The sequence below is a fragment of the Pelodiscus sinensis genome, chromosome 1, assembly GCF_052426305.1.
Source record: "Pelodiscus sinensis isolate ZL-2025 chromosome 1, ASM5242630v1, whole genome shotgun sequence".
NCBI lineage: Eukaryota > Metazoa > Chordata > Testudines > Trionychidae > Pelodiscus > Pelodiscus sinensis.
In genome coordinates, this window is record NC_143052.1 from 93,700,443 (window position 1) to 93,723,958 (window position 23,516).

Sequence of the window (23,516 nt, forward strand, 5' to 3'; positions counted from 1 at the left end):
GCTCACAAAATGCATGTTTTGCAACACTTGGGTACTCTTGAATCAGATTGCTTCAAAAATTAATTAGTGGAGTGTGACAGGGTGTGCATACCCCACACTAGAACAGGAGGGGTGAAAACCCTGTGGGTGGAGGGAGTCATAAGAACATAAGAACGGCCATACTGGGTCAGACCAAAGGTCCATCTAGCCCAGTATCCTGTCTGCCGACAGTGGCCAATACCAGATGCCCCAGAGGGAGGGATCACAATACGTAATCCTCATGTGTTCCCTCCTCTGTCACCCACCTCCAGAGAAACAGAGGCTAGGGATGCCATTCCTACCCATCCTGACTAATAGCCATTGATGGAGTAACCCCCCTTAATCTATCTAGTTCTTTTTTGAATCCTGTTAAAGTCCTGCCCCTTCAACCAGACTGGGCATGCTCCAAGTGCTGGGGCAGCATAAAAAGCAAGAGAGCAGCTCAGCGATGGTCCAGCGAAAGGGAAGGACCTCCAGCCAGAGCTCCAGAGCTGCAATGGCCAGTGATCCAGATAGTGGGAACCGAAGTTCCAGGAAACTGCCACTACTCAGCCCCAGCAGAGCCTAGGGAAAAGCCACAAGTAACATTGCAAGCCCTGTCATGTCATCCAGCTGCAATGATTACACATCACAAAATCGCAGTCGAGAAACTAGGTCTTTCTCGATGTGAGCAGCAAGATCTTGAATGTGACACGCAACACTACTGTTTGACAACAGCACTACTTTCAGTTTTTTTAATGTATTGCTCATTGAGCATACACATCACAGTATCTTTTGTACAAGGCTTGATGAGTTTTTCTGCAATTGTATGTGCTTCTCCAGCAAGTGCAATATGGTAGCTCACTTTGTAGATTGCTTCGGTTGCTTTTTCATTGTCCAAATTAGTGATATTCATCACTGAAAGTTTACTATTTGAAAGTGCATCAAGCTTTCACTTGGAAAATGCATGCCTTTGTCTTTGTGTTCAGTTTATCATGGAACTATTGAAGAGCACTTCGTTGCACACCACACACTGTGCATCAGGAGCATCTTTATTTCCAATGTCTGAAAGACAAATAACTTTCATCATGCTTGCATTTTTTGTTGGCTGTTGCTAACTCAGTGGATGAGAGTGATTTCATCTTTGAGAGCTCACTTTCTGATTTTTCAGTCACAAAAGGCTGTGATTGCCCTTTTCCTGTCCCGACATTTTGCTCATTTGTTCCAGCGAAAGTCAACGTTGTTTTTTTTAGCCACTTACCCATGGAGAGTATGTTTGGTAATAAGGGGAGGCAACGATGTATTGTGAAATGCTGAATAAAAACACAGCGTGAAGAGCAGTGTATTGCAACGGGATTTTGTCAGAAAAAAGCATGAAATAAATATTTTAAATTTTTGACATGTGAAGAACTAGGTCAGATTGTTGAAGCATCTTCTAGTATACGTTATCATGCCTGCAGCTTGCACACAACTTTTTATATGCTACTGCAGTGCTCCTATATCTACGTAAGCTGGAGCTTCAGTGTTTTATCAAGCTACACATAGTTTTATATAGCCCCTACTCCCATTTCATGTTGCAATGTTGCACTTATTTATTGAATATCACAACAATAATTCTCAATATAATAAAGTGGGGGCAGCACACAAAGTCTCTCCCTTTCCCACCAAGTACAGCGCAGAGAGGCACATGGAGGGAGCAGCCAGGCTGTGGCAGGCAGGGCAGGCCAGATCCAAAGGCTAGGCAGGCTGGATCCAGTCTGTTGGCCATATCTTGCCTGCCCCTGTGTTAAAGTCAGAGGTGAAAGTAAGGTGGTGAGCCCAAGTGTGCCACTCTGGTAAGAACTGGCTGTGCTCCACCAAAAGCCAGCTGGGGCACTCTGCCCTTGTAAAGGGGCCAGCTGACAGCACACTGTAGGAGATGTGTGCACACTCTCCACCAGGTTAGTGAGAGGGGCTGGTGGTGGCAGCTGCTTCAATCTGGCTGTGGTGACCCAGCTTTGGCCTCCATCTGACTGCCGTGGTCTTTCGTCAGCTGCTGTGCTCATGGGGCAGCTTGGTTACGGGATCCCAGGGACTGCCACAGCAGCTTAGCCCCAGCAGCCCATCTCGGGCTCTGGCCGTGGCTCCTGCCCCAGAGGTCTGGCTGTGGCTGTGGTGGCCCACCTTGGGTTTTAGCCATGGTAGCCCGGCTCCAGCCGTGGCAGCCCAGACAACAAGGCCTCAGCTCCCATCTGGCCACAGCGGCCTGTCCCCGGCCCTAATCCTGGGGCAGGCCCCACAGTCTGGCACCCCATCTGTCTGCAGGAAAGGCTGGCGACAACTTCCCATACTGCTCTGGCAGGGTTAGGAGAGGAGGCCACGATCTGGGCACAGTGAACCTGGCCCAGTCCCTTGTCTAGCCACTACTACCTGGATGCAGCAGCCTAGTCCCAGGGCCCCCTACATACACTACTTTCCAGCCCCCTGCCCTGCCTCCTGAGCCCCCCATAAATCCCCAGACCCTGTGCCCTAACTCCTGTACCCCTTATCCCAGCCCTCTTCCCTGAGCTCCTCATACATCCCATCCCCCATATCCTCAGCCTGCCCTAACACTCCTGTACCCCCCACACTTCAACCCGGTATCCTGTGCCCCTCATACACCTGAACCCCCTGCCTTGAGCCCCTCATAAACTCCAGCCCTGACTCCTGAACTCCCACATCTCCAGCCTCCTGCCCTAACTCCTGCCCCCCACACCCAACCCACTACCCTGAGCCCCTTGCATTCCACCTCCACAAAAAGACCTGCCAAGTCTCCTCCACGCAAGACTCATGACTTTGAGCCTGACTCTCCAGAACAACCACAGAGCAGGGGGAGCCAATATCTGAGGAGGATGACAGATTCTCCCCTCCCCCCCACAATTCATCTTTATCCCCTAGTGAAGCAATCATCCCTACAACTACACCTCCTATAGGTGACCTAAAGCACTTCCAGGAGTTATTCAAACATATGGCTAATGTGCAGGAGATAGATCTCCAAGAAGTACAGGAGAAACAACACAGGCTTTTCCACATTTTACAATCATCCACATCATCTAAGATAGCTCTCCCCATGGACGAAGCCATACTTGACCTAGCTGATACTACCTGGCAGACACCCGTCGTAGTTAATACCCACAAACAAAAGGGCAGATAGAAAATATTTTGTCCCTGCCAAGGGTATAGACTTTACTCTTACACAATTTTCAGTAAGGCCAAGGTCATACTCAGACCTCATCCAAAATTCCTCCTGAAAGTCTTCGCACCGTTCCATAATAATGAACCAATCCACTTACCTGCATTCTGTTCAAAGGCGCACAACAATGCGATCAAAGCAGCATTACATACCCTCGATGTCCAACAAGCGATCACTTTTTACCTCGACAGGATCAAGTCCTGGAGGAAATTCACAAGGCTTTTTATCTCCACTGAACACTCGAAAGGGCAAGCTGTCTCCTTGCAACAAATATCAAAATGGATCTCCTCTTGCATCCATACTTGTTATACTATCCATAACAAGCAACTGCCACCTGTTAGCCTTGCTTACACCACCAGAGTGGTGGCATCATCCACTGCTTTCCTTAATAATGTCTTACTTGGGGACATCAGCAGAGCAGCATCTTGGTCTTCTGAACACACATTTGTCAGATGGCACACTCTAACATCTGGTCAAATCCCAACAACATCAGTGGGATACACTGTCCTCTCCACTGTCTCCAGAACACAGCTCCAAAACCTGCCTCCACAAGATGGACACTGCTGTTCAAACACCTAAAGTGGAGAACCTCCCTTGTGGACAGCTCTCAAGGAAGAGTTACTCACCTTGTGTGGTAATGAGAGTTCTTTGAGATGTGTGCCCCTTGGGTGTTCTACTACCCTCCCTCCTCCCCTACTTTGGCGCCTCCTTTGGTTTATGTCCAAGGTAGAGAAGGAACAGAGGTGCCACACTGCATGTGCAATCAACGGACACTAACGGCATGAGGGGACACTACTACACATGCAGGGTGTGGCAGGGCACTGCTAGAAAAGATCTCCAATCACTGGCGTGAGAACGCACTAACACCTAAAGTGGAACACTCACAGGGACAAACATCTCAAAGAACCCTCATTATTGCACAAGGTGAGTAACTCTCTCTTCTTCTGAACCCCAAAGATCCACTACATTGCTGGTCAGTATTGCTGTGTATATTACCCAAATACCATGCTGCCAGCCAACCCTTTAGTATCTGATACTAAAGGATTATTAGAGAAGGGAGAAAAAAGGAAAGAACAAGAAGAGAGTTGTTAAGTGGTAAAGCAATCAGATCCGTACATAAGCCTTCAGATCCATCAGATTAGGAGTATGGGTATGTTTTACAGCTTGAAAGTCCCTCTGGAACATATCCAAAGCTTGATTGGTGTAGCCAAGAAAGGGCATCCCAAGCCTCATTGCTTATTATCACTCCCTACAAGAGACTGCATGCCTTTACTACACCTGCTCTGTAAATGATTCTAAGCAGGGAATTAGCAGTCTCTGGCCCAACAGTTTAGCATGCAGTACCACAGGGGTTTTGAGCACTAACATCTGGCAAGGGGGAATACTGCTACCAATGCTCCCTCTAATCTTTTCTATCCATTTGTGGAACACAGTTTATGTGCACTGAAGCATGTGCAAATGTGCACCACCAGCAGAAACAAAAACCTAGTGGTGGGTGCTCTGCTACTCAGCTGTATGACATTTGAATCTCTCCTGAGCAGCCACCCAAGCACACAGCTTACAGGCCACACTAACTGCCACCCTAGTGGTGGGTGGCAGGGGTGAGTGCCAGGCCCACTCAACTCCACCATGCCCCAGCCTCCAGGGCTATCAGCAGCAGAGAAGTCTGCCACTGGGTCAGCAGGGAATCCACTGCAACAAGCCAACCACAACTCAGGGAGACCCATGGTCAGACAGTAGTCTAACTCCCCTTTCTCAACCCCTCTCCCATGATCATACTTGCACCCAGTGTTCCTCATCAACATCTTCTGGGTAGTTGGTCCTCAGCTTCAGGTGCATCTGGCAATCCAAGATCCCAGGCATCTGCCTCCACATAGTCAAGGTCCTTCTCTGGAGACTTGCAGCTAGCCCTCTATTTCCTGAGGAATGGAGACAGTCTCCCAGGCAGAGCACAGCTGGAGGTCATCTGCTCCTTCCAGTGGCGGGGCCCCAACTGACGCACAGGACCCACTTCTTATACTTCCTGATCCCATGGTGGCTCTGCCCTTCCACTGCCAGCGTGGTGCCATTGGCTTTTCCATTTCCTGCCAGCACAGGGCATCAAGCCTGTCTGTTCAGTCATTTATTGCAGAAGGCCATGCCCCTTGGCTACAAATGGGTCATTCAGTCCTTTGTTCAGTGCTTCAGTTTGTAGAGAAATTACTAAAGTGGCAAGAAGCAGGATTGAAGGTCAGAGCTGGTTTGGGCAACCACACGGGCCACATGCTTTGAAGGGCCTCAGACAGCCCAGGGTGACCCAGAAGACTAGTGGAGGACCTGGCACTGGCAGAAGGGGTTCAGCCTGCCCCAGCACTTGCCAGCAGCGGCAGGAAGCAGAGCAATGCGTAGGGTGACCAGATGTCCCAATTTTACAAGGATAATCCTGATATTTGGGCCTTTTACTTATATAAACACTTATTAACCTTCACCCCAGTCCTGATTTTTCTCTTTTGCTATCCGGTCACCCTCGCAATGTGGCTGGGAGCTGCCAGAACAGAGCAGGCTAGGGCAGGGTTGTTCCTCTTCCTGCCACCATTACTGAGTGTGGGGGCAGACCTGACCCCTGCTGCCCGCACCAGGTTCCCCCACTAGTCCCTGGACCGCGTCGCTTGCGGGAGGGAGTTTGGGAGAAGGGATGGGGCAGAGCAGCGGCAGGGTCTTGGGGGAAGAGGTGGAGTTGGTGCTGGGCATGGGCCAGAGCAGGGGTGTTGTCTCCGGGCCACACATCCCACTGATAGTCCTGTTTAAGACAGAGTGGGGAATGATGTGGCTGCCTTTTTAATTGTTATTGTGGCTTGTACATCTTTTGTCCCAAACAGAAAAGCCTTAAAGTTCTTTGTGCACAGGCATGCCATTACATGTCTTGCTGATTTATAAGGTGGGTAGAGCCTCTGGCTTCCTTCAGTGGGTTCATCATAACAGCTGATTTCCATTGATGGGACACTGAACAGATTTAGTGCTGTTGCCTTTCTGCTTTGGGATGTCATTATCCATATACACAGCACACGTTATATACCACACATAGTTATAAATTACAATTAGGACTGTTGATTAATCACAGTTAACTTGCATAATTAACTCAAATTTATAGAATCACAGAGCTGGAAGAGACCTCAGGATGTCATCAAGTTCAGCCCCCTGCCCAAGGCAGGACCAATCTCAACTAAATCAACCTAGCCAAGGCTTTGTCAAGCCGAGATTTAAAAATCTCTAGAGATGGGGATTTCACCACCTCCCTAGGTAACCCATTCCAGTGCTTCACCACCCTCCTAGTGAAATACTTTTTTCCTAATATCCAACCTAGACCTCCCCCACTGTAACTTGAGACCATTGCTCCTTGTTCTGCCATCTGTCACTACTGAGAACAGCCTCTCTCCATCCTCTTTGGAACCTCCCTTCAGGAGGTTGAAGGCTACTATCAAATCCCCCCTCACTCTTCTCTTCTGCAGATTAAACAAACCCAAATCCCTCAGTCTCTCCTCGAAGGTCATGTGCTCCAGCCCCCTAATCATTTTGATCGCCCTTTGCTGGACCCTCTCCAATGCATCCACATCCTTTCTATAGTGGGCGCCCCAGAACTGGACACAGTACTCCAGTTGTGGCCTCACCAGAGCCGAATAAAGGGGAATAATCACTCCTCTGAATCTGCTGGCAATGCTCCTCCTAATGCGCCCTAATATGCCATTAGCCTTCTTGGCTACAAGGGCACACTGTTGACTCATATCCAGCTTCTCATCCACTGTAATCCCCAGGTCCTTTTCTGCAGAACTGCTACTTAGCTATTCGGTCCCCAGCCTGTAACAATGCTTGGGATTCTTCCGTCCCAAGTGCAGGACTCTACACTTGTCGTTGTTGAACCACATCAGATTTCTTTTGGCCCAATCCTCTAATCTGTTCAGGTCACTCTGGACTCTATCCCTGTCCTCCAGTGTATCTACCTCTCCCCCTAGCTTAGTGTCATCTGCGAACTTGCTGAGGGTGCAATCCATCCCCTCATCCAGGTCATTAATAAAGATGTTGAACAAAATCGGTCCTAGAACAGATCCTCGGGGCACTCCGCTAGAAACCGACCGCCAACCTGACATTGAGCCATTGATCACTACCTGTTGGGCTCGACAGTCTAGCCAGCTTTCTATCCATCTTACAGTACATGTATTGAATCCATACTCCCTTAACTTGCTGGCAAGAATATTGTGGGAGACCTTATCAAAAGCTTTGCTAAAGTCAAGGTATATCACATCCATTGACTTTCCCATATCCACAGAGCCAGTTATCTCATCATAGAAGCTAATCAGATTGGTCAGGCACGACTTGCCCTTTGTGAATCCATGTTGACTATTCCTGATCACTTTCCCCTCTTCCAAGTGCTTCAAAATGGATTCCTTGAGGATCCCCTCCATGATTTTTCCAGGGACTGAGGTAAGCCTGACGGGTCTGTAGTTTCCTCGATTGTCCTTCTTCCCTTTTTTAAAGATGGGCACTACATTTGCCTTTTTCAAATCATCCAGGATCTCTCCCGATCTCCACGAGTTTTCAAAGATAATGGCCAAAGGCTCCGCGATGACATTTGCCAATTCCCTCAGTACCTTCGGTTTCATTAAATCCGGGCCCATGGATTTGTGTATATTTAGCTTTTCTAAATAGTTCCTAACTTTTTCTTTCCCCACCAAGGGCTGTCCACCTCCTTCCCATACTGCATTGCCTAGTGCATTTGTCTGGGAGCTGACCTTGTCCGTGAAGACAGAGGCAAAGAAAGCATTGAGTACTTCAGCTTTTCCCACATCATCTGTCACTAGGTTACCTCCCTCATCCAGCAAGGGCCCCACACCTTCTCTGATCACCCTCTTATTGCTAACATGCCTGTAGAAACCTTTCTTTTTTTCCTTCACGTCCCTTGCTAATTCCAGTTGCACTTTCACCTTCCCGATAACTCCCCTGCATTCTTGAGCAATATATTTATACTCCTTTCTAGTCATCTGGTTGCCTACCATATTTGCTTCTCTTGCTGTGCATCAGGATGGTTTCTTCCTGTGCCTTTAATAAGGCTTCTTTAAAATACTGCCAGCTCTCCTGGACTCCTTTCCCCTTCATGTAAGTATTCCAGGGAATCCTACCCATCAGTTCTCTGAGTTAATCGCATTGATAAACAAGAGAATACCAATTGAAATGTATTAAATATTGTGGACATTTTTCTATATTTTCAATTACAATACAAAATGTACAGTGCTTACTTTTTTTAAAATTACAAATATTTGAACTGTAAAATGATGAAAAAATAGTACCTCTTTATACTTTGGCCATCATGCCAGAGAACATGCCTCCAGGCTGATGATGCACATTAAAAAATAATGTTAATTACATTTGTGACTGAACTCCTTAGGGGAGAATTGTATGTCTCATGCTGTGTAGTACCTGCATTCTGCCATATATTTAATGTTGTAGCAGTCTAGGAAGATGACCCAGCAAATGTTGTTCATTTTAAGAACACTTTCACTGCAATTTTGACAAAACACAAAGAAGTTCTAAAGCTAACTACAGCACTTGACCCAAGGTTTAAGAATCAGAAGTACCTTCCAAAATCTGAGGGAGAAGGTGTGGAACATGCTTTCAGAATGGGAGCTGAAGTGTGAAGGGACGAATCTTTAGCACATCAGGCATGTAAATATTTTGTGATGCTGGCTACAACCATGTCATGCAAACAACTGTTTTTCCTTTCAGGTGACATTTTAAACATGGAGCAGGCAGCATTATCCCTTGCAAATGTAAACACATTTGTTTGAGTGGACAAGAAGTAGGATTCAGTGGACTTGTAGGCTCTAAAGTTTCACATTGTTTTATTTTTAAATGCAGTTATTTTTTGTATATGTCTACTTTTTTAATTTCAACTTTCAGGATAAAGAGATTGCATTATAGTACTTATAATGGGGAACTGAAAAATACTATTTTTTTACAGTGTAAATATTTGTACAAAAAATAAAGTGAGCACTGTACACTACATATTCTGTGTTGTAATTGACATAAAATATTGAAAAGATGGAAACATCCAAAATATTCAAAAATATAGTATTCTATTATTGTTTAAGAGCATGGTTAGCCACATGATTAATTGTGATTCATTTCTAATCACATGATTAATCACAATCAATTTTTTTAATCATTTGACAGCTTCACTGAAAATGCTTGCATCTGTTGTCCATTTTAAAAAATGTAATGGTAGTAATCCCAGTGTTCTGGCCATATTCTAATTTAAATTAAGTAGATAGTTGAAGTTCCCCTGTTGTTTCAAGTGGACATATTTTTATCTACCTCCCATCTGTGTATTTATGCAGTTAAAGAATGTGTAGCTTCTTCACCAGAGGTGACTAATTTGAGGTGTATGAATTGTGATGCCTGGATATCATTTATATGGATCAGATCCTTTTCTTTGAGAGGCAAAAAAGCTTGTGTAAGGCACAACAATTATGCAAAGGTTTCCCTTTAGGGCTTCTTTTTTGCTGCTAACACTTGAGATATTGTGGGGGTGATGCTCCTGCAAAGCAAATACCTGGCAGCTCCGCACCCTGCCCTCAGACAGTGTTTCCATAGCATTGGAATGACATTGCAGAGCTCCCCAGCATTCAGGTCAGTGGAGTTTTATGCTTTCCACTTGTGGAAGCATGGAAAATAATAGGGCCATAAAAATACTTTGGTATCCTTCAGAATAAAAAGGACCAGAGGAATACAATATACATAGTCAAATTCATTTCTCATTTACAAATCTATGAATGCCTATTGATTCCAGTGGAGTTACACAAATGTAAGAGAAGGAAGTATTTTGCCAATTATTATTACAAGATTATGAAAGGATTTAAAATATTGTCCTTATTAACACTAAAACATGTAAACTTTTAAGTTGTAACAATACTTCAAAACACGCAATATATCACCACACAAAATAGCATTGTTTGCCCTGTTTTTGTAGCTGTGTTGGTCCGGAGAGAGACAGGGTGAGGTAATACTTTTTATCGAACCAGCTTCTGTGAGTAAAAGAGAAACTTTCAAGCTTCACCTTCTAGGCAGTGGAATAGTGCTTGTCAATGCTTCTGTACTTTTGTTTTTTGACCAGATCGCAAGGAATCTCCTTCCTATTGAAGGGGCTGTAATTATTTCACGTAAATAATTACATTAATTTAGCTAAATTTCCTTCCCCTTTCTTTTTGCTTTACTGGAAACAAGGAGAGAGTAAATATCATGGCGGCTGCTACTGGCCTCGTCCTGTCTGTGCACTGCGGCAAGATCGCTTTTATGACATGTGTAGGCAAACAAACATGCACTTTACACGACAACCCCTTCTCTGCCCCAGCAGACACTGAGCTTAAATGTTGTGTCAGCCTGGTGAGTTTCCTGAACAAGACGCAGCCTGGGGGTGAGGGTGGGGGGGATTTCTTAGGCAGCAGAGCTAAATTGCACCAAGGCCTTTTCAACTCTGCAGCTTGCCACACAGAATTATTGTCTCTCCAGCTTGCTGCCACCTCCCACTCATGCAGTTGCTGCAAAGGCAAAAAGACCTTATTCTCCAAGCACAATACGCTACGCGAACCATGCAATTCTGCACCCCCCCCCCTCCGCCGGCCAGCTGAGCAGAAGCAACTGAAGAATTTTACGCAAAATGGAAGGCTCTTCCTTCCCCTACGCTAAACCCAGCTCAGAACCAGCCACTGCTACGAAACTTGTGTAGAATAATGTACGTAATATGCCGCTTGGTCAGGGTTTGCCTCCCCGTTCGTTAAATGGGTTACTTGAGTGGCATTTTGCGCAATCGAATTTCGGGAATAAGGAACAGCGTTGTCTCCAAACGCAAGAAGCCAAATCAGATCGTGGGTACTACGCAATTTGCGCATTGTCGTGGTTAGGTTCGGCTTTCCGGCCTCATACGTACTCAGACTTCGAGAATAGGCGTAGCGACGTTCGTATCACCCCTCCCCCTCCCCAACGCCGGCTATTCAGGGACGGAGCTTGCGCAAAGTTCAAGCCGCCCTTAACGTAAGTGGAGCGGGCTGGGGCGGCGGCAGCCATTTTGTGCCGGGAGCCCAGAGGAGGAGGACGCTGTTCTGTCTCCGCGCCCGACGGGCCCTCAGGCGAACCGAGCCGCTCTCGGCCCCGCGAACCGAGCCCGACCGAGTCTCTCGCCTCCCCGCCCCCTCCCTCGGGAAGTGAGGCGGCCAAAGGCGACTCCGCCGGGACACAACAGCCGCCGCCGGCCGAGCCCCCCCACCCCTTCCGCGCCACCCCCAGCTCGCGCCCCTCTGTGCCCCCCGCCCAGCCCCACGGGAAGATGCGGGGCTTCGGAGACCGGGGCCGGGACCGCGACCGCGGCGGGTAAGAGCGGGGGGGTGGGGGGAGCGCGGTGTGGGGGAGGGGCGGCGGGGAAGTAGCCAGGCAACGCCCCGGGGCTGGGCCGCGGGGGTCACCTCCTCGGGCCGTGGACTGGGAAGGTCTTGGACTCGGCTGGATCCAAGGCGAGGCGGTTCCGGGTCTGTGAGGAGCCGCTGGCGGGTGACCCGAGGGGAGGCCGCGGGGGGGCTCTTCGGATTGGAGAGTGAGGGGCCCTAGGTCGCCGCCCGGCTCGGGAGGAATCGCCCCCGCGCACCTTTGTTCCTGCTCTTGCGGTGTCTGGCGCGAGAGGGACGGGGCCGTTTCCCCTCTGGCCGGCAGGATACCCCCCCCCCCTTCCCTGTCACTGGGTTCGAGTTCATGGCCTTTGACTTCGCTTCTCCTTCTTCCGCACTGATCACACTTTGAGCCGTAAGGATCCCTCTTCCTCAAGCTGCTGGCCTTGCTTTAGGACTCTGCTTGCCAGGGACAGCACACGGAGTTTGTGGAGGGGACTGGTCCTGACCCTTTTTCTGAATGTCATGGCTATTAACGTGGCCAGAAAAATGGTTGTTAAATAACAGTGCCTATTTCTGCAGTATTCCTAGCCCCTGTTGAAGGTGATGGTGAAAACAGACATGAAAAGTGAACGTGAGCCTTTTGTGTAGTAGCAAAGAGCTCTTAAGCCTGATGAGTGTACCCAGGGTAAGGGGTGGAAAAATCTGCAATCAAACTACGATGTTCCGTATTGCTGTGCCTGTCAAGTTGGTTCCCTGCTCTTTTGATATCACTCATCATGGGGCCTAATAGAGTTTAGGAAAATAGGATTCAGTTGAGCTCTGATTTTGGGGAACAAGTATAAGACCTCATTTAATCATAAAATAGAAAATATATGAATGGTCCGGGATTGATATTTGAGTACTTGATTTAGTAGAATGGGGTTAAGAAATGGCAATACCTCAAGTTTTTCCTGGAAAAGACTAGTAGGGATTAAAGAGAAGGAATTGGGTCCTGACAGAGAGCAAATAAAATATACTTACTCCTTGTCTTATTTCTCCTTTGACTGATTTTTGAGTCAAGAAATGTGCCTGTTTGCTATATTCAAATGTATTTCCCCTTTTCTCAAGATGAAGTTGAACAATGTTTTGTTAAAATTATCTTTCCCAATAGACTGGATAATCTAAGAGCTCCACTTCAATTTTATATTCACATCAGACATACATATAAGTAACTCCCATCTGAAATATAAAGATCCTTTCAGTTACATTGCAGAGAATAGGGCCTTTTTGTTTTTCCACTATAAGCTTTCTAGTTCAGTGAAAAGCAGGTCTTGGGGTAAATGGTTTGGTGAATCTCAGATGACTTAGTCCCTAGCTGTTTTTAGAGTTAAGTGAAGAGTAATGGTATTCAGAACTATACATAGGTATTTAAAGGGACGCTATCCAGATTTTGAGGCATCAGCATTTGACCTGCCTTTACATATAATCCTATTTTGAGTAAAAATATGCTTTTAAAAAACTTTATTTTCAGATTTTATTAAGCCATGTTTTGGGTAGAACCTACAGAAATACAATACTTTGTTCTCTTTAGAATTATGCTGACGTTGATTCACCTTGCATCTTCAAAATGTATTATGACAGGGTTTAGAGTGACCACAGGAAAGGTATTTATAATAATCTTATTTCATATCCATGAAAAATGAAGGTGGGAGAAAATAGTCTTGTCAAAAAGAAAAGGACAGAGTCAGGAATAGGGAAACTACTTGACAATGAATCTTACAAAAAAAAGTTTTAATTCACAGAAAGCTATAAATTATGGGCTTTGGCCCTGATCTCATTCCAAGTAATATTTGGCTTTGTTGCATAGCTTTATGAATTGCTACAAAAAGTCACAACTTTTTGTAATATAAACTGGATTGTGTGTGTGTGTGCGCGCGCGCGCCTGTGCATGTATCAGATAGTGAAACAGTAACAAGTATTTCTAATATTGAAAACTCTATTCCTGAATGGTTCCATACCAAAAATTCAGCACATCATAACTTTAAAAAAATTATTTCTGAGATCTAAAACAATGTTTTTTATGACTTGCAGTAATGGAAAATTGTATGGTGGGATTTGAAAGATAATTAGATTGTCTAACACAGTAAGTGGACTAACTTCAGTTGGATGTTTACTTTCTAGTTGCACTCAATTCTTGTTGCAGAGTCATTTAGATCTGGATTTTTGTGTGTCTTGTCCTGAATAAGTTGTTAATGACCTTAATAACACTGATATGGTGCAGTTTTACTTTAGCACTTGAATAAGATGCTGTAGCATTAAGTTCTGGAGGTAGCTGCATTTCAGTTATTGGTGAAGTGAATCAGTCACCACTGAACAAGGACAAATAATGCCATGCAAATAAGCAGAATTACTCTAGGTTTACAATTGAAATTGTAATCTGTTCCATATCAGTAATAGGGTTGTTAAATATCAAGTAATTGACTAATCAAATAGTCGATGCATTTTGCAATGACTATTTGATTAGTCGATAGGGCGCCTTCCACCTTTGAATTGTAGCAAAAGCCCTACACTTCAAAGGTGGAGGCACTGCATGGAGCCCAAGGTCAGCTGTTGACTCACCCGTTGATCCTGGGCTCCATGCAGAACTGCAGCTTTGAAGCATTGCAGGGAGCCCGGTGTCAGGCTCCTCACGACGTTTCAAAGTGGCAGCGCCCTGTGGAGCCTGGGGACTCCTCCCGCTGACCCTGGGGGCTGCATGCGGCATTTCAAAGTGGCAGCACCTTGTAGAGCCCAGGGTGTGGTCCCAGGCTCCACGTGGTGGTGCTGCTTTGAAGTACCCCTTTCTCTCCCTCCACCCTCCCACCTCTTTCTGATAGGCAGCAAGGAGAGGGGAGAGTGACTAGTTGGCTAGCCTGTCGACTATCCGATAAGCATTTGCTTATCAGATAGTCATTCACGTCCCTAATCAGTATGTGAAATGTGAGGTACCTCAGGATCAAAATATGATGTGTTGGGGTATTAAATGCTAAAATACTCACTTTTTGGAAAGCCAATCTAAAGCTATATATGTGTAAGCAGAGCCACATGGAACTGAATCTCTTGACACTGCATTGTGGTTTTGTGTGTTGATGACAGTAAAACCCTTAGGCTGTGTCTACACTGGGCCACTTATTCTGGAATAGCAGCCGTTTTTCCGGAATAAGCTGCGAGCTGTCTACACTGGCCGCTTGCTTTTCCGGAAAAGCAATGATGATCTAATGTAAAATCGTCATTGTTTTTCCGGAAAAACTATGCTGCTCCTGTTTGGGCAAAAGTCCTTTTCCGGAAAAACTGTTCCGGAAAAGGGCCAGTGTAGGCAGCACAGTAGTCTTTTCCGCAAAAAAGCCCCGATCACGAAAATGACGATCGGGGCTTTTTTGCGGAAAAGCATGTCTACATTGGCACGGACGCTTTTCCGGAAAAAGTGCTTTTCCGGAAAAGCATCCTGCCAATGTAGACGCGCTTTTCCGGAAATACTTATAACGGAAAAACTGTTCCGTTTTAAGCATTTCCGGAAAAGGGTGCCAGTGTAGACGTAGCCATATTATTGTCCAAATATCTAAGACCTCAAACTTGCAAACATTCATGCATATATTTTAATTTTTACTCATCTGCGGTAGTGCTGTTGTCCTCAGCACTAAATTACCCACGTTCATACCTTCAAGCTTTAAACTAGCTTAGTCTGAAGAATGAATTCAATAAACATGACAATGCTTCTGTAACTAATAACTTTCACTGACAGCCCTAAGGTCATAAAATATTCAAATCACTGTTTAATGAGGATGGTTGTAAATTACTTTGTTTTATATTATTAAATATGTTAAAAATAAGCAGCCATTTTATCTGAAACCGAATAGGACTACATTTATATACAGGAAAAACTGACTGCAGCCTAATCAGCATTTTAACTTTGGTGTTTTAAAAAGCATCAGATTAACTGTAAATGTACCTTGCCTTCCAGAAGTGTAATCCTCTTTTCTTATTCTGCTTTGTCACTCTAGCTTGTATTGGGAAATAACTTCCAAAGGACAATTAGTTAACATTTAAAAACATATTTTTTGCCAGTGTTACAAATAACACCGTAGATTATTAAAATAAAAACACATCTACTTTAGTTTTGACTTGAGTAGATTTTACTTTTTTTCTCGGGTTAGAAAAGGTAAATATTTTTTGTTGATAGCTTCTAAATAGTTTCATTTGCTATGTATTAGTATAATATTCCTTTGTTTCAGTGGAAATACTGCAGGAATCTAGTCAACTTTAGTTTAAAAGACGTCAAATACTCTTTCTTGTCTGAAGATTTTTCAGAAGCTTCTATATCATATCTAAAGTTAAAATAAAGTTTGACCTGACACTATTTTAAGTAGCAGCTTCTACTGAGATCTGGCACAATAGTGAAACAATAGGTTTTTCTGAGAACTGTGTAAGATGTATTTTAAGTGAACATTTTAAATTATAATTGCTAACTATTTCATGCTAATCTGCTTCAGTTTTCAATAGTTTGCAACTGTTGTAGACCAGAAAAAACATTCTCCTCCCTCCACCGCTCCCCTCCCCCATCGGATAATGAATCATTACATATGAATCCCTACTTTTTAAAATAATCAAGTAAAAATCAAATGCAGGGTGAAATGTATTCCTTGAGATAAGTTGTACTAATTTCTAAGTAGCCTTGCCAGGTGTTAAAGAATAAAAACTCATATCTTTCACGTTTTCTCAGTAGTGTTTAAGAAATGGGATTCAAGTTTTTTCCCTTCATCCAAATATTTCTGCTTTGACTCTGGTAAAAATTGTGGCTTCTGATCTGCCTAGCACAAGTTCTGATACTGATACCAGTTTTTCCCTGTTCTTGATCTGTATGTTGACTAGGGCATGTTGATGAGGTGAAAGAGAGGTGGTGAAATAGCTTCTATACTTTTAGTATCTAACATTATCATTGGAGAAATGAGAATTGGGTGATAGACTACCGAATGGAGCTAGAGTCCTGAAGACCTTCCCAGACCTTGTGTCTAGAAGTATTGTAAGGGCATTTTCAGAGTAATTCAAGTAGCAATATTTGTTCTAACTTAAAGATGACTGTGTAAGCATCTGAAGAATCTACAAATGACAGAGCTGGGAACTCCTTTTTAAAATTGATTAAAAAAAATTATGTTGGTATCCCTAGGTTTGGTAGTCCTCTGCCCCCAAAGAAATTTGGTAATCCAGGGGAGCGTCTACGCAAAAAGAAGTGGGACCTGAATGAGCTGCCCAAATTTGAGAAGAACTTTTATGTGGAGCATCCAGAAGTGGCCAGGCTTACTCCTGTAAGTTTCCTACTGCTGTTCTTTCCATTTTCAGAGCACAAGGGTATCTTTTTTTTAAAAGAGGAAACACTTATCTAGAGGTTGTGCAAACTGTATTTTAATCATATTCTCCCTTTCCTCATATTGTTTTGCATATACACTCCACAGAAAGATTTCTTTGAATGCTTACTCATGTCCATTCCTATGTAGGTGAGCTCCTTAATGGACTTTGATTGTACATGGGTATCTTTATTCATAGTAGTTACGTTTCAGTTGCTAAGATAGCTAGTTAGATTAATGAACTCTGCTCAGTGGAGTTAGTCCCTCTTGACATTTGGGTACATCTTGTGCTTCGTGTCACAAATTGAAGTCTGTCAGTGACCCCCATTCCAGCTGCCTTGTGCTTAGAGCAGCTGTGGCCAACCCGCGGATACAGCTCATGATGATGCATCCCCCGTCGGTTTCCTCACGGCACTGTTTGCTGGCACTGGTCAGTATTGCTCCAGTCTGGTTGCCTGGAAGGGAATCCTTGGAGATGGGCTCAGAGGTGGAGTTGTACGTCTCCTGCAGAAGCTGGCACCAACACTCGAACCAATATCACCCAATGGCAGACCTGTTCCAGTGCATTTCCACCAGCAGTTTGGACACCAACACAGTGGCAAGTGCCACTGTAGTGGCCATTTTGGATCACCTGGGCTTTTGTTCTAGTCTTTACTCCATTGTGTTGGTATTTAACCCCAGCACCCATCTCCGAGAAGGACCTGGGTTTTGTTATTGAACTCTAGGAATGTTAAAGTGTAACTCTTGCCCACACGGTTCCTGGGGAGGAGGCTTCACTGTGGCAGCTCCCACTGGCAATATTGGAGCAGTCTCGTCTTTAGGACCCCAAACATCAGTGCCTTTCATCATAGATGCTTTTGGAATGGGCTTGGGAGTTCACTTTCGAACCTTTGTCCACATGCTCATTCTTTCATCTCTCTGTCAAGATCTCTTGTCTCAGCTGTAAGTGGATCTGAGATACACTGCCTTCTATTGTAACAGGATCACAGTATGCTCCCATCTGCATTTCCTGCTCAAGGTCTTGTGATGGTTGAACACCAAACAGGATATCAGTCTACCAGTGTTCTTTCCCAAATCTCACCCCTTGTAGGAAGAGACTTGCCTCTAGAGAGGTAAAAATCCATTAAAACAATCAATTGGTTAAACAGTTAGAATTATACCACTTAACTGGTTAACCGTTGAGAGCTCCTGCCCCTGCCAGTTGCTTCACTGCAAGTTGGGACTGCTCTGACCAGGCCTGCTACGGCTGAGGACATGCTGGCTGGGCCTGCCATGCTGTGACACGGGTGCTGCTCTGGCCAGGCCAATTCACTAGTTACCAGGTAAGCATTCTTGTAAGCCTAATGCTTACTGGGTAACTGGTTAATCTTTTACATCCCTACTTGCCACCACACATTTAGATGTTTTGAGATCCCTGGTCTATCTCCATGGTGTCCAACCAGTTCTGAAGCAATAGCCAACTGTTAAAGTGAACTAGCCATGCTCAACCGTCCAAATAGCCACATGTGGCTAGCACAGGGTTGGGCAAAATAGGATGTCTTGGCCACAGCAGAGAGCCTCAGGCAGATTCCCTGCTTGTCCTGACCCCTGCCACTCAGAAAACCTGCTCATGGGCCATTTGCATGTCTCACCTGTGAGCTGGGGGGAGGTGGGAGAGGCTTCAGACACTGCTCCCTCCCCTAACAAAATCCCATTGGTGGTTTCTGGCTAATGAGAGCTGTCTGTTGGAAGAACAGGCAGCCTGCAAAGCACCACTTCCCCCTTGGCTCAGGCTCTTATTCACAGATGCGCATGGCCCCTGCAGCCCATGCAGGGGTGAGGTTGGCTCCTGCCTGAGAAACATACTGAGCTGCTGGCTGGGAGTCACCCAGGTAAGTCTCTCAGCCAGAGCCAGCTTCTGGCACCCCACCCCTATGCTCCCCCATCCTACCTCACATAAGCCAAACTCTCTGCACCCACTCCTGAGCCCATACCTACTCCCACATTTTGCACCCCAATCTCCCGACTCAGATTACAGTCGCCTCCTAACCCTAGGTCACAACCCAAACCCCTGGATCCCAATCCTGTGTCCCAGGTCATAACTGTTTCCTTCACTCTAACTCCCTCCCAGACCGTCCTGCATCCCAGTTCCTTACCTCAAGCTCCCTTCTGGATCCAAGCTCCATCTCCAACCCTGCATCATCTTTTTTAATAATCATGGAAGAATGCAACCCTCGATCACTTTCCAAAATCTTAGAGTGGCCCCCTCCCCATCAAAAATTGTCTACCCCTGGGCTAGACATCACGAGTCTATCTGGACAGAATGAAAGAACAGTCAGTTGCCACTCAAACTGTCAAAATGGGTTTCAGGTTATATCATAGCTTGCTTTGTGGCTTCCAGGGTACAATCCCCACCTCCATCTTACAACTCCACTCCAGCAGGATTGTCTGCTTTTTTGCTCTTCTTAAGGACATTCATATTCAATGCTGCAACCTGGTCCTCAGTTCAAATGTTCTCCTAATGTTACTCTTTGTCCAAGGTGGATGCAGCCTTTGGCTACTGCCCTGGATACACCTCCTCAAACAACAGTTCAGCAAATAGGTGGATGCTGTGAGCCTTCTGTGGTGGAGCACCACCCATAAGACTATGTACTTGAAGAAGGAGAGTGTCCCTGTAGCACCTTAGAGACTAACAAAAAAATATATATATATGTGTATATATAGAGTATCATGAGCTTTTGTGCGCACAACCCACTTCTTCAGATAGCCTTTCAGTAATTTGAGTTCCTTGAGATGTCGTCTTCTAAGGGTGCTTTGCCTCCTGCCCTGCTTGCAGTAGTGTGGAGTATTTGTCTGTGTAGTTAAGGACCTGGAGCATCAGTAAATCTATGCCTCCATATACACCCCTACTTGGGAATGAGAGGCTTTGCAGTGCATGGGTGTAGGCTCAGGTACACATCTGATTCAGATCATCAGTTGAGAACTGAGGGAGTGCACACATACTATGATGATGCCTCAATGGGGACAAAAAATCCTGAACTCAAGTTACTGAAAGATAAAGTATCCTTCCTGAATTGTCTGTCTTACACAATGCAAAGGAATCAAAAAAGATATACCATCACATTTTTAGATGGATATAAATTTTTAACTCATCACATGTTTGTGTTTTCAGGATATTCTTCTCTGTCTGTGAGGAGTCTCAGAAATGGGAAAGTAACCATAGGTTTAATCCAAAATATGCTGTAATGGGAGTTTGTCTATTGACTTCAGTATGTTTTGGATTAGGGCCCATTAGGGATGTTAAATTGCGTTTAACTAAATCGACTAGTCAATGGAAATTCCATCGACTAGTTAAGGAGAGAAACTGCAGAGCCTCAGCAGGGTTAGCTCCCAGTGTCCCTGCTTTTTACATGTACTAAGAGCCTAGCGGCTCTTAATACATTTAAAAAGCAGAGGTACAGCGTCTGGGACCAGGTTTGAGCTGGGAATCAGCTGATTCTCAGTTCATGCCCGGTCCCCCGCTGCACCTCTGCCTCCCCTGCTCGCCACAGAGATAGTGCTGAGGCTGGAACTGGCTTTTAAGCCTGCTCCCCTGCCTTGCTGTCTCTCTGTTAGAGGCAACGGGGGGAGAGGGAAGAGAGACTAGTCAAGTCACTACTTGACTATCTGATAAGCATAGGCACCTAGTTGCTTGCATCCGATGGCCCCATACTAGGGAAACAGTTGAAACTGACTTTGTGCGAATTAAACAGGAAATGGAGAAATATTTTTTCTAATCCTTCAGTTATGCTAACCTGATATATTATTCATGATAATAAATAGGTACTGACATTTTCTGAAATAAATTTGTATCGCACTTTAAAAATGTTTGATATGTTGTTGTTGCTACATTTGAGTAATGTTTTCCACAAGAAAGGAAATGTTTAGATGTGGTTCTGAGCAGCATTTCTGGGTCATAACTTCTACAGCACAGTACTCTGTATGTAGCTCCCATTAAAGGGCACTGATGGAAAGAGAGGAACCATTCTTCTTCATCCTGCCATCCTTACTGAGTAGAAATCTAGTTTGCTTCTGTATACAATCAGACCTCTCAACCTGTCAGCTAAATCATTTGTGGAATGTATTAATAGTTGGCATCAGAAAGGTGCATTTCTCAAACTGGGAACTGGGATCTGTGAGGATACTCCACAGGGTCTGGTGGCCCCACTGATCAACATGGGGGAATAAGCGCAGGAGGCACTGGGGAGGAGCAGAGACAGGTATGTTCAGAGGAGGAGGCAATGGTGAAGAGCGGTCAGGGAAGAGGTGGTGCAGAGAGGAGACCTGGCGGAAAGGAGTGGAGTGGGGGTGGCGCCTGGGCTGAGTGGGGTGGTGTTTGGGGAGTTTGCAAAAAAAGTTAAATTAAAATGGGGATCCTTGGGTTGCTAACGTTTGAGACCCATTGTGTTAAAATGTTGCTGGCATTTTATGTATGATGTTTTTCCCCACCTAAATAGTATGAAGTTGAAGAACTGCGACAAAAGAAAGAGATTACAGTTAGGGGAACAGATGCCTGCCCCAAACCTGTGTTTGCCTTCCACCATGCTAACTTTCCACGTGAGTATTCTGTTATTCATGATGCTGTTCAGCTTTGCTGATGGTGTAAGGGAGGAGTGCCGGGAAAACACCTTGTTTATCAGACAGACCTGTTTGGTTCTTGAAAGACTTTTTCAGATCTGCTGTAGCTTTAGAGAGCTTAATTTGAAAAGTAAATCTTTAAGGAATCCTCCCGCTTGTCATATCTGAGACTCATAAAATGAGAAACTTGAAATTGCTCCCAGACTAGGTTCTAGGAAGATTTCCCCAATATCTTTGTCTTTGAACTGACAGACTTTTATTCAGATGTACGTTGTTTGTGTGCTTCACTTTTTCTTTTCTTTTAAATTTGTAGAGTACGTCATGGATGTCTTGATTGATCAGAATTTCACGGAACCTACTCCAATTCAGTGCCAGGGCTTCCCATTGGCCCTCAGTGGTAGAGACATGGTGGGCATCGCTCAGACAGGCTCTGGGAAGACATTGGCAGTACGTGTTTGATAGTTTCTTCTTGCTTTGCATCTCTTTTCATTCAGACGTGCAGTGTGATAGCATTTGAAAGCATGTTGTGCCTGTGTTGTAGGTGAGAATGTTTAGTAATGAGCATATGGTTTGCTTTGTGTGCCTGATATTGTCTGTTTTCTGTCTATCTGTCCTGCCCTTGTATTTCTGTATTTAGAGGGAAGCATGTTTTTTGTTTAACGTTGACAGCACGTACTAGTTGACTTAAGTTAAAATCAAAGGATAGTATAGGCACATACTTCCAACTGACATAGGTTGCGGTTATAGGTGCTTATTTATTCAGAAAATCAGGCTCTTTTTAAAAAATCTATTTAAATGTAGACATCCAAGTTTGTAAGCTTTATTTTGCAGCCACTAGAGCATGTGGTACTTGCTGCTACTTGAGGAAGGACATTAAGCTAAATTCGCCCTTACCAGGATTCAGTATGATAGTTATTAGCATGGTCTAATATGGAAAACTGTCAATTTTCATTAACTTTCTTCTGTTTCAGTACTTGTTGCCTGCAATTGTTCATATTAACCACCAGCCTTATTTGGAGAGGGGAGATGGTCCAATTGTGAGTGCTGCTCAGTTTTCTTTCTTTTTACATGTATAATATGTAATTAACAGAATCGTATAGTAAGGATGTGAATAATTAATAAGGATGACGTTTACCAGTTCTGGTTAACCGTTGGGGGGCTGGAGTATGGCCGCTCCAGTCCTGCGGGGCTCATCACAGGCCAGGGTATCACTCCAGCCCAGCTGGAACAGACTGGAGTGGCTCGTGCCCAGAGCTCTCCCCCCCCCCCCCCCCCACCATTGGTTAACCAATTAAACACTGCTTTTAACCAGCTAACTGATTAAATGGGATTTTACTTCCCTAATGTGTAGGCAACTTTTGTACCACAATGCCATAGAGAGGAAATAGAGAACTGTTCATTTTAACCGTGTGGGTAGCCTATTCCATGTAATAAAAGCTCATTGATAATTATCAGTATGGTCTAGGGTTGATGTTACAGGTTGAACCTCTATAATCCTGGACTCTCTGGTCTGGCAAGGATCATGGATGTTGCAGGACTAGAGAGCCCCAGAGACAAAGGTTGCCAGCAGCTTGGAGCGGAGCCTGCCAGTGGGTCCAACAGGGCAGTGGATCCCACGGGGCACCAGAGTCCACAGCTGGCGAGCCAGGCAAGCAGAGGGTGGGGTTCCAGAGCTCTCTGGGCTGCAGAACCTGCAGTGAGGCTGTTGTAGGATGGCGGGGCTGCCACGAAGCTCTGGTGGAGATGCTGGCACACTTCCTTGTCCAAGACCAGTAAGACCCGAGAGGGATGGACCCGGAAGGTCCAACATGTAGCTGTGTTTAGGAAAATAGTGCTGGCAATTTAGTCAGCTCTGCCTTAGTTATCTCTGCTCAGGTGTCAATTTTAGCTTGAGATAGTGTTCGCCACTCAGCTATCCTGGATGGATTTTTTTTTTCTTCC

At 45.1% G+C, this 23,516-nt stretch overlaps 1 protein-coding gene and 1 long non-coding RNA gene across 5 annotated transcripts in view; one reads left to right on the forward strand and one right to left on the reverse strand.

Annotated features, from left to right (window-relative positions):
- LOC102446917 (uncharacterized) overlaps positions 1–12,064 on the reverse strand; it is a 42,133-nt gene extending 30,069 nt beyond the window's left edge. Inside the window, exon 1 of one of the 3 annotated variants that reach the window (XR_012906048.2) lies at positions 11,877–12,064. This is a non-coding gene — a long non-coding RNA (uncharacterized LOC102446917). Of the gene's footprint in view, positions 1–11,697 lie in introns of all 3 variants that reach the window. The other 2 variants (XR_012906047.2, XR_012906049.2) reach the window with 2 other exon arrangements.
- The window catches only part of DDX17 (DEAD-box helicase 17), a 29,179-nt gene continuing 16,961 nt past the window's right edge, over positions 11,299–23,516 (forward strand). Inside the window, exons 1-5 of one of the 2 annotated variants that reach the window (XM_075936807.2) lie at positions 11,299–11,605; positions 16,802–16,940; positions 21,455–21,554; positions 21,889–22,022; positions 22,547–22,612. In XM_075936807.2, coding sequence (XP_075792922.1) covers positions 11,562–11,605; positions 16,802–16,940; positions 21,455–21,554; positions 21,889–22,022; positions 22,547–22,612 — 483 coding nt within the window. In that variant the 5' untranslated portion in view covers positions 11,299–11,561. Of the gene's footprint in view, positions 11,606–13,244; positions 13,263–16,801; positions 16,941–21,454; positions 21,555–21,888; positions 22,023–22,546; positions 22,613–23,516 lie in introns of those variants that run through there. The other variant, XM_025182578.3, reaches the window with a different exon arrangement.